The sequence below is a fragment of the Myotis daubentonii genome, chromosome 8, assembly GCF_963259705.1.
Source record: "Myotis daubentonii chromosome 8, mMyoDau2.1, whole genome shotgun sequence".
Classification (NCBI taxonomy): Eukaryota; Metazoa; Chordata; class Mammalia; order Chiroptera; family Vespertilionidae; genus Myotis; species Myotis daubentonii.
Genome location: NC_081847.1, coordinates 17,063,194 through 17,079,446, shown reverse-complemented (window position 1 = coordinate 17,079,446; position 16,253 = coordinate 17,063,194). Strand labels below are relative to the sequence as shown.

Sequence of the window (16,253 nt, the reverse complement as noted above, 5' to 3'; positions counted from 1 at the left end):
GATGTGGGTGTAGAGAGGAGACCAGCAGGAGGTGGTGCCAGGCACAGTCAGCACTGGTGAGGGGAGTGAGGGGCTTGGAGAGGCATTTGTCTTCAGAGGCGGCCGTGGTGAAGGCCTCACACAGTGATGGGAGCTGCACTTGGACTCACCTGCCAGGGCAATTTGGGTGTTGTTCCTGGCTCTTTTAACCCCAAAGCCTGAAGGGCCCTCCTGGACAGTCTGCAAGGAAGCCGAGAGCCTTTAATAAATCATTTAACTACTTCCTCTGCATAAAAGGCTGTCTGCAACTAAATACTTACCTCTGTTGTTGAGATTGTTATTCAGCTCAAATGCTGATGAGAACTCACTCATTAATGTTGTTATTTTGAGTTCCTTGATGTCCATCAGATCCATCCCTTGGTTGTGAGAAAATACTGATTTTAAATGTTATATTAATGTTAATGCCACCTGGTGCAGATTTTAAAATATCTCTGTAAACTCTTTGACACACCTTCCATCAAGAGGTGGAATCTGTGTCCCTCCCTTGAAATTGAGCAAGCCTTTGTGACTGTTCCTTGAATAAAATGCAGTGAAAGTGACACCGTGTGGCTTCTGAGAGTAGTTTAGAAAAGGTCATGCAGCGTCTGCCTGGGTCTCTCTTGGGGATCCATGCTGTGGGGAAGCCCAAGCTACACTCAGAGGCCACATATAGGTGTTCTGCTGGCAGCCCGCGATGAGATCTCAGTCAACAGCCAGAATCCACCACCCAGGAGAATAGTGAGTCGCTGAGATGATCAGCCCTCCCCACACCATGTCAAAACACCATTGTGAGAGAGCTCACGGAAAAACAGCACGGTTGGTCCCCTCCCCCCAGAACCATGTGAGACAGTACTAAAAGGATTGTTGGTTTTTAAGTCTCCAAGTTTTGGGGTGATCTGTTACATAGCAAGAGACAACTAGGATATACTTTAATTCTTAGAATGTTGTCTGGCTTGCAGAATGTTTGAATGTGAATTTTTCTCTTTGGTTTTCATATCAACTCTGTATGGAAAGTATTATAATTCACTGCTCTGGTTGTAAGGAAAATGTCTGTGAACATGGAATGCCTTGCCCACAACACAAGGCTCTATGAGACACAGAGAGACCAGGACCCTGCTCCCTGGCTCCCCAGTTCCCTGCAGAGCACGCTTCCTATGAAGTGAAGTGTTCGGGGTCCAGAGGTACTTCAATCATCTCGCCCATCATGGCACTTACGGCACTATTACAATGTATTGTTGTATGTGAGTGCCTTCTGGTCATTGCTTTCACTTCATCTTCAAAACAACCATTAGATTAATGTTCCAGCTCCTATGACTGTGTAACAAGTCATCCCAAACTTAGTGGCTCAGAACAACAATAGTCATTTATTAAATTTCATTCTTTCTGTGTGTCAGGAATTCAGAAACAGCTTGGCTGGGTGGTTCTGGCCTGGGGTCCTTCATGATGTTATAATTAAATGTCAAGACAGTGGCTCTCAACCTTCCTAATGCCGCGACCCTTTAATATAGTTCCTCATGTTGTGGTGACCCCCAACCATAAAATTATTTTCATTGCTACTTCATAACTGTAATTTTGCTACTGTTATGAATTGTAATGTAAATATCTGATATGCAGGATGTATTTTCATTGTTACAAATTGAACATAATTAAAGCATAGTGATTAATCACAAAACTGTGTAGTCATATATGTGTTTTCCGATGGCCTTAGGTGACCCCTGTGAAAGGGTTGTTCGACCCCCAAAGGGGTCACGAACCACAGGTTGAGAACCGCTGTGTTAGGAGGAACTGTAGTCAGGCAAAGGCTCAAAAGAAACCATCAACAAAATGAAAAGGGAACCCACTGGATGGGAGAACATGTTTGCCAATGATACATCTGATAAGGGGTTAATTTCCAAAATATATAAAGAACTTATACAACTCAACAAAAGGAAGACAAACAATCCAATTTAAAAAATGGGAAAAAGACCTGAATAGACACTTCTCCAACGAGGACATCCAGATAGTCAATGGACATATGAAAAACAGCTCAATGTCTCTAATCACCAGAGAGATGCAAATTAAAACCACAATGAGCTATCACCTCACACCTGTCATAATGGCTGCCAGTAATAAATCAACAAACAATATGTGCTGGCGAGGAGGTGGAGAAATGAGAACCCTCGTGTACTGCTAACGGAATGCAGACTGGTGCAGCCACTGTGGAAAACAGTATGGAGTTTCCTCAAAAAACTAAAAATGGAACTGTGATCCCACTTCCTGGAGTAGATCCTAAGAATCCCAAAACCCCCCTATGTTCATAGCAGCACAATTACAATAGCTAAGATCTGGAAGCAGCCCAAGTGCCCATCAGTAGATGCGTGAATACAAAAGCTGTGGTATCTACACTAATAAAAGAGAAAAATGGTAATTGGCGTACAACGATACCCTTTTCATTGGCTAATCAGGGCTATATGCAAATTAACTGCCAACTAAGATTGGCAGTTAACTGCCAACAAGATGGCGGTTAATTTGCATATGTAGGCACAATGCAGGGAGGTGAAAGGGAAAGCAGGAAGAAGCCCCCTGCCGCTGACAGTGATTGGAAACCCAGGGGGGAGCTAAGAGCTGGGGGGCAGGGCAAAGGCAGCCCTGGGGCCGCCTTTGCCCTGCCCCCCAGCCATGATCAGAGAATCAGGTGCCTTTGCCACCCTGGCCAGTGATAACAGGAAGTAGGGGTGGAGCCAGCAATGGGAGCTGGGCACGGTCGAAGCTGGCAGTCCCGGGAGCTAGGGGTCCCTTGCCTGGGCCTAAAGCGAAGCCCACGATCGCGGGGCCGCTGCAGTTGTGGGTCCCCGCTGTCCGGGCCGGACGCCTCAGCCAGAGGCATCCTGCAGGGGCAGGGGCGGAGCCTGCGCGATCGCGGCGCCCCCCCGCTGCCACTGCAGGTCCCCGCTGCCAGGGCTGGATGCCTAGGCCAGAGGCATCAGGCCTGGGCAAGGGGCCGATCCTGTGATTGGAGGGAGATGGGGGTCAATGCCTGAGGGCTCCCAGTATGTGAGAGGGGGCAGGCTGGGCTGAGGGACACTCCCCCCCGCCCCACACCCAGTGCACGAATTTCGTGCACCGGGCCCCTAGTATTTACATAATGGAATGCTACGTGGCTAGAAAAAAGGATCTCTTATCCTTTGCGATAGCATGGGTGGACCTGAGAGTATCATGTAAGCAAAATAAGCCATCAGAGTGAGACAAATATCACATGACCTCACTTACATGTGGAATGTAATGAACAAAATAAACTGACAAACAAAATAGGTCCAGAGGCATGGATCCCTGGAACAGATTGACGGACCTCAGAGGGGAGTAAAGTGGGGGTGGGGTGATGGGAAGGGATTAACCAAAGAGCTTTTATGCATATGTGCATGCCCATGGGCACAGACAATAGTGTGGGGAAGGCCTGGGGTGGGGCAGGTGTTGGTTGGAGGGGGCAAAGGGAGATAAAACGGGGGACATCTGTAATACTGTCAACAATATAAAAAAAAAAAACCAAAAGAAGGAAGTTAAGGAATGATGTGTATTGTATAATGCTATCTCTATAAAAAGGAAAACCCTGTATCTTTGTGTGTGTTTGTATTAATCTGGAAAGAAGGGTAGAAGAATATCTTTTTGAATAACCAGCGTATCATTCTGGGGTGACGGTGATTTGGAATGGGAGCAGATCATTAGTTTTAGAAAAAAATATAGAATACCTGGTTTAAAGCACACATCTATCCTTTGGCTATTTCATTAGAAATCTTAATGGTAATTAGTAAAAAAACCTTTTTTTATTACGATAAGGTACTGTTTTGAGGTTTCTGACTGGCATTGTTCCTTCTTCAGGTTAAAACAGTTTCAGGGGTTCGCTTTTCCTGGTGCCTGAAAGGAAGATGACACGACTTCCCTGAAGGAAGGCTATAGAGATAACTGTTTCTGGGGGCCGTAATCAGCCATCCACCTGGAGGACAAATTGGGGGACACTTTTTTAAAGGGAGATGATGCCATTAATGTGCAGCCTCACTGGCTCACACCGATCGCGAGAGATTTGCGCTGCAGGTTGGGGGAGGGAGATCTGTTATTGAGGCCCTCCGCATGCACTTAGCCCGGTGGCCATTTCTTAGGGAATATTGATCAAAAGTACTCACCTGGACCGTCCGAGGAGCATAATGCAGGCCCTGGGTATTCATGGAGAAAAGCCTTTCTTTGCCAGGCTATTTTCTGAAGTCGGAAAGATCCTTTCAGGAGCTATAATAGCAAGCCCCTTCCCACTTCACACTCTGCGAGAGGCACTCTCGGCTGTTCAGACCCTCAGCACCTCCGGGCGAGGTGGAAGCTGAAGAGTGCGACCTCTTTATAGAAAACATTCTCTGTCGACCTCAACAAGCATTTCGCTAGAGGGAGAGGTGGGGCATGCAAGTGGAAGATTAAAAATCACACCTGAATACATAGGGAAGGTGCTCTTGCCCCAGAAAGAATTTACTCATTTAGTCTTTATTTTCTAAAACACTGTTTTAAATAGAATTTTCAATCACATAAACAATGCCCTCTGATAGCTGTGGCAGGAATATCAGGGTGTGAATGTCAGTATTTTTCATGCCTGACATATGGTACCGAAGGCAGGTGCTAACAGGAACTTCCTAATTTCTCCTTTGTTCTGTAAGAGGCAGAATCTTTCAGACAAATATTTAACAGGACAGTGTGTTATGCATTTTCATCTCCTTCATCTAATTCAATTTAACTTAGAATAGCGGAGACTTGGGTCTTAGAATTATTTTTTAATTTAAAATTTTAACGATAAACAAGAAGCAATCTCCAATTCCAGCAAGTTCTTTTCTATTACCCAGAAAGAATGATTTCAGAGTTCCTGCTGGTTTTGTTGCTGTTTAATTTTTTTTGGAGGGCACATTGGAGAGTGTGTGGGGCAGAGAGAGTATTACTATCACTGAAAATGCTGCTGAACCCCTGAGTTGTCAGCTGTTTCGTTGTTTTTCTGGAGGCGAAGATGTACTTTCAGCTGCAGTAGGCAGAACGCTAAATATCTGTGACCTCGGTTTGGGGAGCAAGTCCTCCCACTCCACTCAGTCAGGCTGGGGACATGTAAGAACATTTGCTTTATCTTTGCCTTTTTTCTAACTCCTGAAACATACAACTGTTTTCTCAGAAGACAATGAACAGAAAAGTTTGGTCAAAATGCAGCCAGTGCTACACTACTTTGAGGGCCTGGGTGTGCGGAGGGCAGAGGGCAGCCTTCTGGAGCGTGGCAGGCCTGCTTCTGCTCCGGCTCTTCACCTCAAAGTCTGTTTTTCAGATCTGAAGACATGAGCGACACGTATTCCCCAAGATGTATGATGCAGTGGTTTCCAGAGTCATAGAGAAAAGCCAGCTCCTGTGTCCTCTCCTTTGCCCACAGAGAGAATAGGTGGGAGCCAGGTGGTAAAACAAGTTCCCCAACGCTGGAGCCTTGTCCATGAGGGGAGGCGCAGGGGGCTCAGACCTGGCCTTAGGGAAACCTTCCCAGTGGCCAAAAGGGACATGGAAACAAGCTGTCCGCGCTCTGGTCAAGAACAGTGACTGCTGCTAAATGGGGGTGTTGTCCAGAAAAGGGGTCCAGGGGACTCAGCTCCCACTTTCTAGCTGTGAGAACCCAGTGAGCCAGCAGCCTCAGTTCCGGTGTCCGCGTGGCTGAGTGTGTAGGGATCCGTGCCTCGGGTGGACCCGCCACGCAGGGATGAGGTTCGCTGTGAGTTCCATTCCCGTGACCTCTGCTTTTTCATTTGAAAAATAAAATGCAATTAAAAGCATTTCCATTTATGGAAGGGAAGGCAAATGATAATAGTTGCGCTTGACATAAACCGTTTAATAAATCAAAGTGGCCTCAATGTAGTGTCTACACACATGCAGGAGCGTAACTCGAGCTCAAATGTGTACAGAAGAGAACAAACACAGAGGTCTAGCTTTTACTGCTGGGAGGCCCTTACTAGTGCAGCAAACGTAAATATGCCAGCATTTTTTTCTGGAACACTCAGGGAATTCTATGATGGCCAGGGACTAACTTGAGGTTATTATTATTATTATTATTATTATTATTATTAAATGCTGGCACTTTGCAAATGCCAAGAAAGGCTGAGAACATTATTTGTAGCAAGGGTAGGGTCCTCTGGAAACCTCTGGAAGTTTAATTCTTTTTGGAATTCCGCTGAAGTCGTGCATGATTTGGCCTAAGATTTGATGAGTGTTTTTTGAAGATGAATGGGATCACTTTAGGAAAGAAAGTGATGACTACAATCTCTGTCCCCATCTTTTGGATAAATAAGACAATAATCGGCTTGATGACTCTCATAACAATATCCTTTGAAATTCAAATGACTCCAGATCTGAAAAAAAATCCATACATTTTCCTGGAGGGAATGGGGACCATCTATAAAGTAGAATGGCGAGAAGGGGTAGGCACTACACTGGGCAGTGACAGAGGGGCCCGCTGCTCCTCAGGGTGTCTTCACTGAGGTTCCCGGTACTCCAGGTGCACGTGTGGGCCAGGAGGTAAGGGATACCAGAAGCAGCACAATGGGGCTGGTCTGAATGCCTCCACCAAAATCCATCTGCAGCTCAGAATCCTGGGGTGCGGGGAAAGGCTTTAAAAAATACCGATGCTGGGGTTCTACCCAGACCTGGTGGGCCTGAATTGAGGTGGGGCACGGCTGCTGGCAGGGCTGGGAACCACTGCTTCTCGGCAATGACACTCTAACACTGTCCATCTTCATTCTATGAGGAACCAAGTATTAAAAGCACGGCATACCTTCAAGCAAGCTCTTGATTCAAGGCTCCCAGGAAGGCGTCAGGACCCTTTTTGAGGTCACTGAAATGTCTTATAGTCAACAAGTGGACAAATGGGTGATGTTTAGAGGGCTCTCCTGTCTGATGTCCTGAAAGGTCCCTGCTGCCCATTGCCAAGGAGCAGCCCAGGATGTTGGCAGAGGCTGACGGGTCAGGCCATGACAATGTGATGGTTGTAGCTTTAAGGCAGGGCCATCAACATGCGATCAATGATGCTTAGGCTCAAATACTCATGTGAGTGGTCCTAGCATACCATGTTCTGAACTCAGAGGTCAATTTTTCATGATCACATTTGTAAACTTCATTGGATTGGTACTGGCTACCATTTTGAATAAATATTTAGGCTTTGGTTTTTTGTTTAAATATTTTGTTGATTTCAGAGCGGAAGGGAGAGGGAGAGAATTAGAAACATCAATGATGAAAGAGAATCATTGATTGGCTGCCTCCTGCACGCCTCACACTAAGGCAGTGATGGCAAACCTTTTGAGCTTGACGTGTTAGCATTTTGAAAGACCCTAACTTAACTCTGGTGCCGTGTCACATATAGAAATTTTTTGATATTTGCAACCATAGTAAAACAAAGACTTACATTTTTGATATTTATTTTCTATATTTAAATGCCATTTAACAAAGAAAAATCAACCAAAAAAAATGAGTTTAAAGGGCTCTACTGTCTGATGTCATAGGTTCGCCATCACTGCACTAGGGATTGAGACTACAACTGGGACACATGCCCTGACCGAGAATAGAACCATGACCTCCTGGTTCATAGGTGGACAGTCAACCACTGAGCCACGCTGGCTGGGCTAGGCTTGCGGTTTTTTCTAAAAAAACTTCTGAACAACTTCATCTGGTAAAAACACAAACCATCTTTTGTTAGATACCAGGATAAACTTTATTTTCTTACAAACTATAATGAAAACAAAACATATGGCACATAAGTGCTGTGTTTCTACTTCATTAAATCATCACAGTAAATCATAATTAAGGAGAAAAGTAGGGTCAACTCGAGTCCAGTGGCGGCACCCGTGGAGCTGTGTGCTTCCCCGGGCGGGGCACGTCTTTGCTGCGGTATCCGGCACAACACACTAGCCTGTGAAGGTGAGCTACACATAAAGGTCTCCACCGTCCCAAGGGCATAAGCCCAGATGTGAAGCATCAGGAAAATTAAATAAGAGATAGCAAAATAAAAATCAAACAACACACTATACCTTAAATTACCACATTTATCCAATTTTTTTCTTATTTACATGTACTCAATATTGTAGGCCTGAAAATATAAGAAAACATTCACTTAGGGTGTATGTCATACATAGAGATTGAGTGCAACTAAGACGGTGGTTGTTTACGTTGAATTTCCCTTCAGATGAGCACATTCCGCTTCAGTAGACGTAAAGGTAGCATGGTTACATGTAAGACATCACAGTCGTTTTAAAGGACTCCTCAAACTCCAGGTGATACAAGTGTCACAGTCAGTGAAGCACAGGGGTGGCAGCTGAGGAAGGCGGGGAAGATGTGATTTGTATGACTGTGGATCCACCTGATCTTGTTTGTCAGGCGGAGGATCTGATCAGTGAGCCCCTGGCAAAGTGAAGGGTGAACCCCTCCCCCTCCGGCGGATCTTAGGAACTGCAGTCTTCATTCCACCAAGACACTGTGAGCGTCCCTGACTCAAGCTAAATTTCCTCACTTCTGTGTGCTTAAGGTTTTACTATTTTTAAAGACGTAATCATTTTGTGGCATTACTATTTTTTTTTTTATGTACAAAAACCTACTCAATGAGACTGCAGGACATCAGCGTGCAGAGCACTGAGGGAACCAGCCTGGTCTTGTCTGGAAGCCATTGAGTCTTATCCATTTGGGGCCATTAGGGCCACTGCTCTGTACGGATGGCTGGCCGCCCTACTAATCTGACTCAGGTGGGTCCCCACCGGATGCGTGACCCTCCCAATTTTGCTGAAAGGCATCTATTACAAAACATAATATTTGCTTTTCTAAGTGAAAAAGAAAAAAAAGACTTGATCATTTCAATTTTCCACCCCAAATAACAAAATGATTCACGTCCACATGATTGCAAGCAAACCTGGCTGCAGATCCCCGCTCCCCCACTCAGCGTCTTCAGACCACAGCTCAGGAAAAGCTCCAGCTGCAAAACCGCCGGTTGTGAGCTGAAGTCCCAGGGCCCCTGAAATCATCAGGGATGGCAGAAGGCCTAGCCATTGGCAACTTACAACGGAGTTTCCCGCTGCCGGGCCAGGACTGGGTCCTGGAGGTGAAACGGAACCAGGGCGCGGAAGTCCAGGGGAGCGCAACACGCCTTCCAAGTCCCAACACTGGGACTGAAGCCAAGCCTTCTGTGGGGGTGTCTAGGGCCTGAAGGTGAACTGTTCTAGAAGCTACTTCCCCTCAGGGCCTCCGTGGGTTTCCAAGCCCAGGAACACGCAGTGGCCTTTTCAGCAGGAACAGGGGACTTTGTAAATATGAAAAAAAAGCAACTCAACCCCAGTCTGGAGTGTGAGTGATGGGCCAAACCATGCGAACAGGAAGTCCACATCAGGAAGGAGGTGTCTGTGTGAGGGGAGAGGAAGATAAAACTCCTGACATTTGCTGAGACAACAGAAAATGCTGTGACTCTCAGTCACCCTTTACACTGCCAGTCAGCCCGAGGGGCGAACACAGGCCCGTCTATAGAACAGCCCCGAATGACCAGGGCTCCGCCTTCTGCCTCGGAGCATCCCTCATTCTCTCACGTTCATCCGGTGCTCGGGTGCCCTGTCCAGCGGGCCTGGGCCTCCAGCCGCACCTGCAGTCCCCCAGCACGCAGAAGAGCAAGTTCCCTCTGGATGAGAAGGCCCGCCCTCCTCACGGGAGACTTTCTCAACTGTCCCCAAAGGAAGCCCTGCTCCCGGGTTGCCTGTTTCTCCTCCAGGTCAGGTACCAGGACACCAACCCGCCGGCTGACAGAAAGAGCTGCTGGCCGGGAACCGCTGCTCTGACGCTCTGATGGGGCGAGTAGGCTCAGAGGGCTCACGGGAAACGTGACAAAGCGGGCCGGGGGCAACACTCATGGGTGCAGGGCAGAGGGCAGAGGAGAGAGGGAGAGCACCCACGCTGGCCCACCCAGCTCCTGCCTGGGGCCTCGGCCAGCAGCTGCCCACCCCCACTCCGTCTCCACCCTATCCTGAGCCGGGGGCTTACTCTGGTCTGGGCCTGTGGGCTGTGAAACCACCTTACGGGTAAGGACTGCACAGGGTGGTGGGCCAAACTCCAGACTGAGACGGGCGAGGGCCCAGGTGAGAGGCAAAGGTGTCCCCACTGATTGATTTCTGTCTCACACCCACAGACCCCAGCAGGGGCTGGGAAAATGCTGGCGGAAGGTTGAGCTTTCCATTGCTTTCTTTTTCTCCTTTTAAAAATAGGCTCATTGTGCATCCCTCAAATCCTTGCTTGGCATCTGCTACCCTAGAGCTCTGTGTGATGGGAAGCATTTCCGAGGCCCCTGCGTGGCCCTCTCCGGGCAGCGGGCAGGCCAGCTCAGGGCGGGCACAGCCTCTGGAGGCGGATGGACGTCGCAGGGTGCAAGTCCCTCCCCCAGCACCGGTGCAAGTCCCTCCCCCAGCACCAGCGAGGCTGGGCCCTGAGCGAGGCTTTGGGAGGTCCCTGGCCTACAGAGCTCCCCAGGGACAGGGCCCTGCATTTCTGGAAACACTGAGTGCGTGACAGGAGTGTCACTGTCGAGACACAGTGCCTCCAGGACGCTCAGGAAAGCCTCTCCAGTTAGTGGGCCACAGGCACCAGGTGGCAAAACAGCCCCTGAGGGAAATGCCTGGGCAAAGACCCCAGGGAGAGCCCATTTCCTTGATGATGAAATTTCTGAGTAGACCATGAATGCTAACGTAAGAACTAGGAAAATCAAGGCAGGGAAAATTCCTCAATCAATTGCACAGTTGCTTTGCGGGCCCCTCTGTGAAGCAGGCTTGGGTTTATCGACGAGCACAGAACCTGGTACAGAACCCAGCGGCCCTGCGCCCTCCCCCAAAGCCTGGCTCCTCTCCGTGGCGCCTGCTGGGAGCAGCCTCACCGATGCCCATGCCAGGGCGGCTGAGTCTCTGTTTGTTGCTCACTTTTTCTTTTCTTCTTTTGAAGGCCCAGGTTCGTGCGGTTGGGGGGCAAGACCACACCGCCTGGTCTGAAAGTCCAATCGGCAACTTTCCCGCAGGGTTTGTCTTCACTTCAGGAGCCGGTTGGCGGGACGGCCTCTGAGGGCACCAGCACAGCAGTGTCCGGAGTCTCTGGGTCTGGAGGTTCTGGTGGGGCTGGGGGCTCGGCCATCTCCTGGCCGAGAGGCGTGAGGTAGGCACTCAGGCTGGCGGCCAGGGCCCTGCGAGGGAAGCAGAGAAAGGCCGAGTCATGGCACCAGGCGAGGCCCTGTGGGCGGATACAAGGGAGGGTGTGTGGACGCCTTCCCAGTGCTGGGAGCGCTGGGAGGTTTGTGGAATGAATGAACAAAGGAAGGTATTTCCTCCCAGTCTTTGCTCTGGACCTTCCTGAGCCATATAAGAAACGATGAATCTTTTTGAAATGGACTCAGCCTTACTGTCCAACCCACAGGTGAAGAAAGAAGAGAGAAGGCGTGTGATGACAGTAAAGGGAGGAGGAGCCGAGGAAGCAGCACAGTCCAGTCAATGAGGAAGCGAGCGGCTCCCGCTCCCGGCAGTTTGTGGCTCCTGGTCAGTGTTATCACTCACATGTATTTACATATTCTCATTTTACAGGAGCTACAACTTGATTATCCCCCCAAGGGTCTGAGACCAGAGGCCAGGACTTAATTGCTTCTCTGAGCCCTAGCCAGTTTGGCTCAGTGGCTAGAGTGTCAGCCCATGAACTGAAGGGTCCCAAGTTTGATTCCTGTTGCAGACTCCATCCTGGGCCCTGGTTGGGTGTGTGCTGGAGGCAACCAATGGATGTCTCTCTCACACATCGCTGTTTCTCTTCCTCCCCTTCCCTCTACTCCCTCTCAAAATCAATGGAAAAATATCCTAGGGTGAGGATTAACAACTATCCTATATAATAAAAGCCTAATATGCAAATTGACCAAATTGCTGAATGACTGGTGTAACGACCGGTCACTATGACGTGCACTGACCACCAGGGGGGCAGACGCTCAATGCAGGAGCTGCCCCCAGCTTGCAGGCCTTAGGCCAGCCAAGGCATGTTCCAGTGTGGAGCCACCCGATCGCCCCACCAGTTGCCTTGCAGTGGGAGGCAACCTGCGGCAGCAGTGGGGGGCAGGGCCAGTGAGCGGGTGGTGCCAGGCTGGCCAAGTCGGGTGCCAGTGGGGGCCCCCTGATCCACTGGTCTCCCCACAGATCAGCCCTGATCGCCAGCCAGGCCTAGGGACCCTACCCGTGCACGAATTTCGTGCACTTCGTGCACTGGGCCTCTAGTAAATAAATAAGTCGCTTGTCTGAATGAATCCAGATGAGCACTGAGGGGGAGGAATAGAGTTACAGCCTGCGTGGCTGCCGGCTGCCTCCTGGGGCCGCTCTGCGGGAGCGGGAGGAATTCGGGAATGCCTGCTGCAACACTCGGCCACTGTTGCGGGTGGAGCCTGGTCTCCCGGGGCCATTCTGGGAGAGGATCATTTCATCACCCTTCTCCCCCTCATAGTCTATTTTTAAACCCAGCTGTATCTTACCCAGGCTTCCGGAACAAACCTCAAAAGCAGGTTTCTATACTCTTCCTGAGATGCTTCATTTCCGGGGCTTTGGCCTTTGAAGTTTTTATTATCTGACCTTATTGTTTCTAGGAAGAGTCTCGGAAATCAGTACTTGCAAACATGCTTGGGCCGGAGGAGATAGCCCTCCTCGTGTGGGAGACTCAGGGCTGTAAGACTCCCTCGCGAGGCCTCTCTCCTCTCTTCTGCCCCCAGTGAGGTCGGCACAGACAGGAAACATCCTGGGCCTCTCTCCTATGCTCATCTTTAAAAACAGGCTGCTTTGACAAAGGCAATGCAGCTACTCTGTCATCTATGACAGAGATGGCATTGGTAACAGGCATCTCTTTGAACCCTTGTAGCCGAAGGCGAAGGTGTGGTACATGCATTCAAAGGGGGGTGGGGGGAGTAAGGGGGATAGGGAAGGGAGGCAAACACACCTGATTTAATCCCAGATAACATTCGGTTTTGAATTACCTAACATTCAAATTGCCTAACACTTCACATGATCAACAGGGAACCACCCCACCCACTATTGTAATCAGATCAATTGGGAGAGGGGAGAAAAAAAAAGCAAGTGAATGAAAGAAAGAGCTATTCAAAGATAGGACATTAAGGAAAGGGAAAGTATCGAACCCCTCCACAGCCACCCAGGGAGGCAGCAGGTGGGCAGTGATGCCAGCTCAGAGGACCTGCATGGGCTCTGGGCAAAGGGCAGGCCACTCCCCAGGCGGAGCCTGCATCACAGCGCCCCCTGCGTTCTCCAGTCCCCACCTTTCGGTGGCACACCCTCAGCCTGTGCTGGCTCCAGCCGTGCCCACCGCACCCTGTGATTAATGGGGGTGGGGGGGGGGGCGGTGGCAGCTGTGGAAGGACCAGGTGGGTCACAGGGGAGACAATGCCATGCACTTGGCCTCTCCCTCCTGCGGGAAGCTGGGGGTTCAAAGGCACTGGAGCCCCACTCACCGCTTCTGTGCCAGAAGCAGGAGGACGTGCATGGATAGGGCGGTCCCAGCAAATCAAGAATTTTGCATGAAGCCCCCAGGCTTTTGTACTGCCCTGCTCTGCCCAGCCAGATGTGTGCACCCAAGTGTTGCGGCTCTGGTTGCCTCCGGAACCTTCCCTGAGTGAGCCAGCTTTATTCCAGCAGTTCCTGGACCGGGCCAAAGCCCTGGCTGTGGGGAGGGAAGGGCAGCTGGGCTGGAGGGTCAGCTCGCTGTGGCAGTGCTGCTGTCTGGCCCGCAGGTGTGACAAGAAGTCTGGACCAGAACTTCCAGCTTCCATATTTACTGAGACAGTGATTGGAGTCTGTGCCATGCGTCCCACTGTGGGTGATACTGTTAATAAGACAGCTTGGCTTGGCCAGCATGGCTCAGTGGTTGAGCGTCGACCTATGAACCAGGAGGTCACGGTTTGATTCCAGGTCAGAGCACATGCCTGGGTTTTGGTCATTTTTATTTTATTTTATATTTTATTGATTTTTTTACAGAAAGGAAGGGAAAGGGATAGAGAGTTAGAAACATCGATGAGAGAGAGACATCGATCAGCTGCCACCTGCACACCCCCACTGAGGATGTGCCCGCAACCAAAGTACATGCCCTTGACCGGAATCGAACCTGGGACCTTTCAGTCCATAGGCCGACGCTCTAGCCACTGAGCCAAACCAGTTGGGGCTGGGTTTTGGTCTTGATACCCAGTGAGGGGTATGCAGGAGGCAGCTGACCAATGATTCTCTCTCATCATTGATGTTTCTATTTCTATCTCCCTTTCCTTTCTTCTCTGAAATCAATAAAATAATATATATATAAAAAATAAATGACAGCTTGCTCACTGATGTTGCCCACATTATTGTCGTCACTATCATCATCCTCATCATTTAGTCTCCCTCCCACCTGTCCGCCCACGGCCCAGGCCTCCCAGAGAGTGTTCAGCCAGCACCGGACCCCTGGATGGGGCTGCTGTGAGTGCGCACGGGCAGGGCCTGGACCCTAGACCCAAGGCAGAAAGCAGAGGCCCGCAGAGGAGGGCACACCTGCCCCCAGGCCTGGCCTGCCCTCTGGGTCATAAACCTCAAGATCCCCTGGTTCTCCACCCTCTGTGCTCCCCCGGCTTTTGTCTGCTCTTCCTCCCCCAGCTGTTCCATTCATCAGCCGCCTGGACCACGGCCTTCCCATGCAGAGGCTCCTATTAAGGCAAGCAGTCAAAGGCCGGCCCAGCACGCGTGCCGGGTCTTATCGGCCCATCTCAAGATCTTGCTCCTCCTGGCTCCGGCAACAAAAAAGGAGGCGGCTCCCGGTCCCCCGGCTCCCCAGGCTCCCCACACAATAGGGCGGCAACAAAGACATTTTCGGGGATGGCAGGTGTTGGTGTCGGATTCCGCCCAGAGTGCAGGAGCAGAGAAAAGGCGAGGCTGGGCTCCCCGGGCAGTACAGACATGCAGGGGCAGGACCCGGGGCAGGGCCCCTGGGGAGGGGAGGTGGGAACAGAAGGAACAGGAGGGCACGTTTCCTCGAGGTGTTAGCCAGGGAAGGAGGCCTGTTAGTGAATTTACACGCACGTCCCCAAGGGCAGGGAGGTTGAGCAAATCCGCTGAAGTGTCAGTCTTACCTTGCTCAAATATGGCAACAAGACCTTTACGTATTTTAATCTGAAGGGAAAGAACATAAAATCAAATGAATACAGCCCAGCACATCCATAGCCCCGCTTGATAATGAACACAGTGCTAATAATACACTTATTCCTGGGTGCCTGAGAGTTGTCACAGTCTTAGAGATCATTAGGAACTGAAAAGTCGCTTAAAATTCGACTTGGCAGAACAGAGTTCTAACTGCTGTCACATTTATCCATGCAAAAGGAAGGCGGCATTAGCAGTCCCAGGATGTCTGAAGCAGATGCTATCGGGAGCCCTACAGACACTGGGTAGCACTCACCGCTCTACCCTTTTTCCTGCTGCCCAATATTTCCTGACTGATTTGCTCTATACTATAGTCAAAGATAAGAGTTTTCAAGGCAAAACAGAGTCAAAGGTAAGAGTCTGCAAGACAAGTATTTGAAGTTAAATGGATGGCCTACAAAAACGACGGATACCCTCTAAGTGTGCATGTCTACAGGTCCGCAGGTCGCATTTTCCGTTTCTGAGGTGGACACAGTGTGTTCATTCAGAGCCAGCGTCAGTGCTGTGACAGTCCCAGGGAGGCAGCACACGGCGTGCTGTGCGGAGGGCGGCTGGGGAAGGGGACTCCGCGGTCGGTGCTGAGTGGGACCCCATGTTCGCCCTCACTCACGGAGCAGTGGGGTCTCAGCAGCCAGGCTAACTGGAGAGAACCTGGGAGTTTCTGGACTTCGACAGGTTTTCTCCATCACCACATCGTCCTGTTTCCCACGTGGGTTCTCCTTGGCCAACGCAGCCTCTTTATGCACCCAGCCATCGCTCCTCGCCCTGACCCCCCAAATGCTCCCGAGTTCAGTGTCACTGGGCCACCATCAAAGCTAGACAAAGGGCGTTTATCAGTGGCATGGACTGCTGTCTGCCAAGGCTGGCACAGTGACCAGGGCCGTCTCTAAGACTGAGAATGCCCTCGGCATGACAGACTTTCCAGTGGGGCTCTCTGAAGAAATTCGGACCTTTACGAAGCTGTATTTTCTAATCTATCGATGAACATTTATTGCCCCA

The 16,253-nt window shown here is 50.1% G+C and overlaps 1 protein-coding gene across 5 annotated transcripts in view; it reads right to left on the bottom strand.

The window, feature by feature from the left end:
- Nucleotides 1–7,735: 7,735 nt before the first annotated feature.
- RALGAPA2 (Ral GTPase activating protein catalytic subunit alpha 2) overlaps nt 7,736–16,253 on the bottom strand; it is a 295,521-nt gene continuing 287,003 nt past the window's right edge. For all 5 annotated transcript variants that reach the window (XM_059705412.1, XM_059705417.1, XM_059705413.1 and 2 more), the window contains 2 exons: nt 15,188–15,227; nt 7,736–11,245 (listed from right to left, as the gene is read on the bottom strand). In XM_059705412.1, the coding sequence (XP_059561395.1) occupies nt 11,226–11,245; nt 15,188–15,227 (60 nt within the window). In that variant the 3' untranslated portion in view covers nt 7,736–11,225. The remainder of the gene's footprint in view (nt 11,246–15,187; nt 15,228–16,253) is intronic.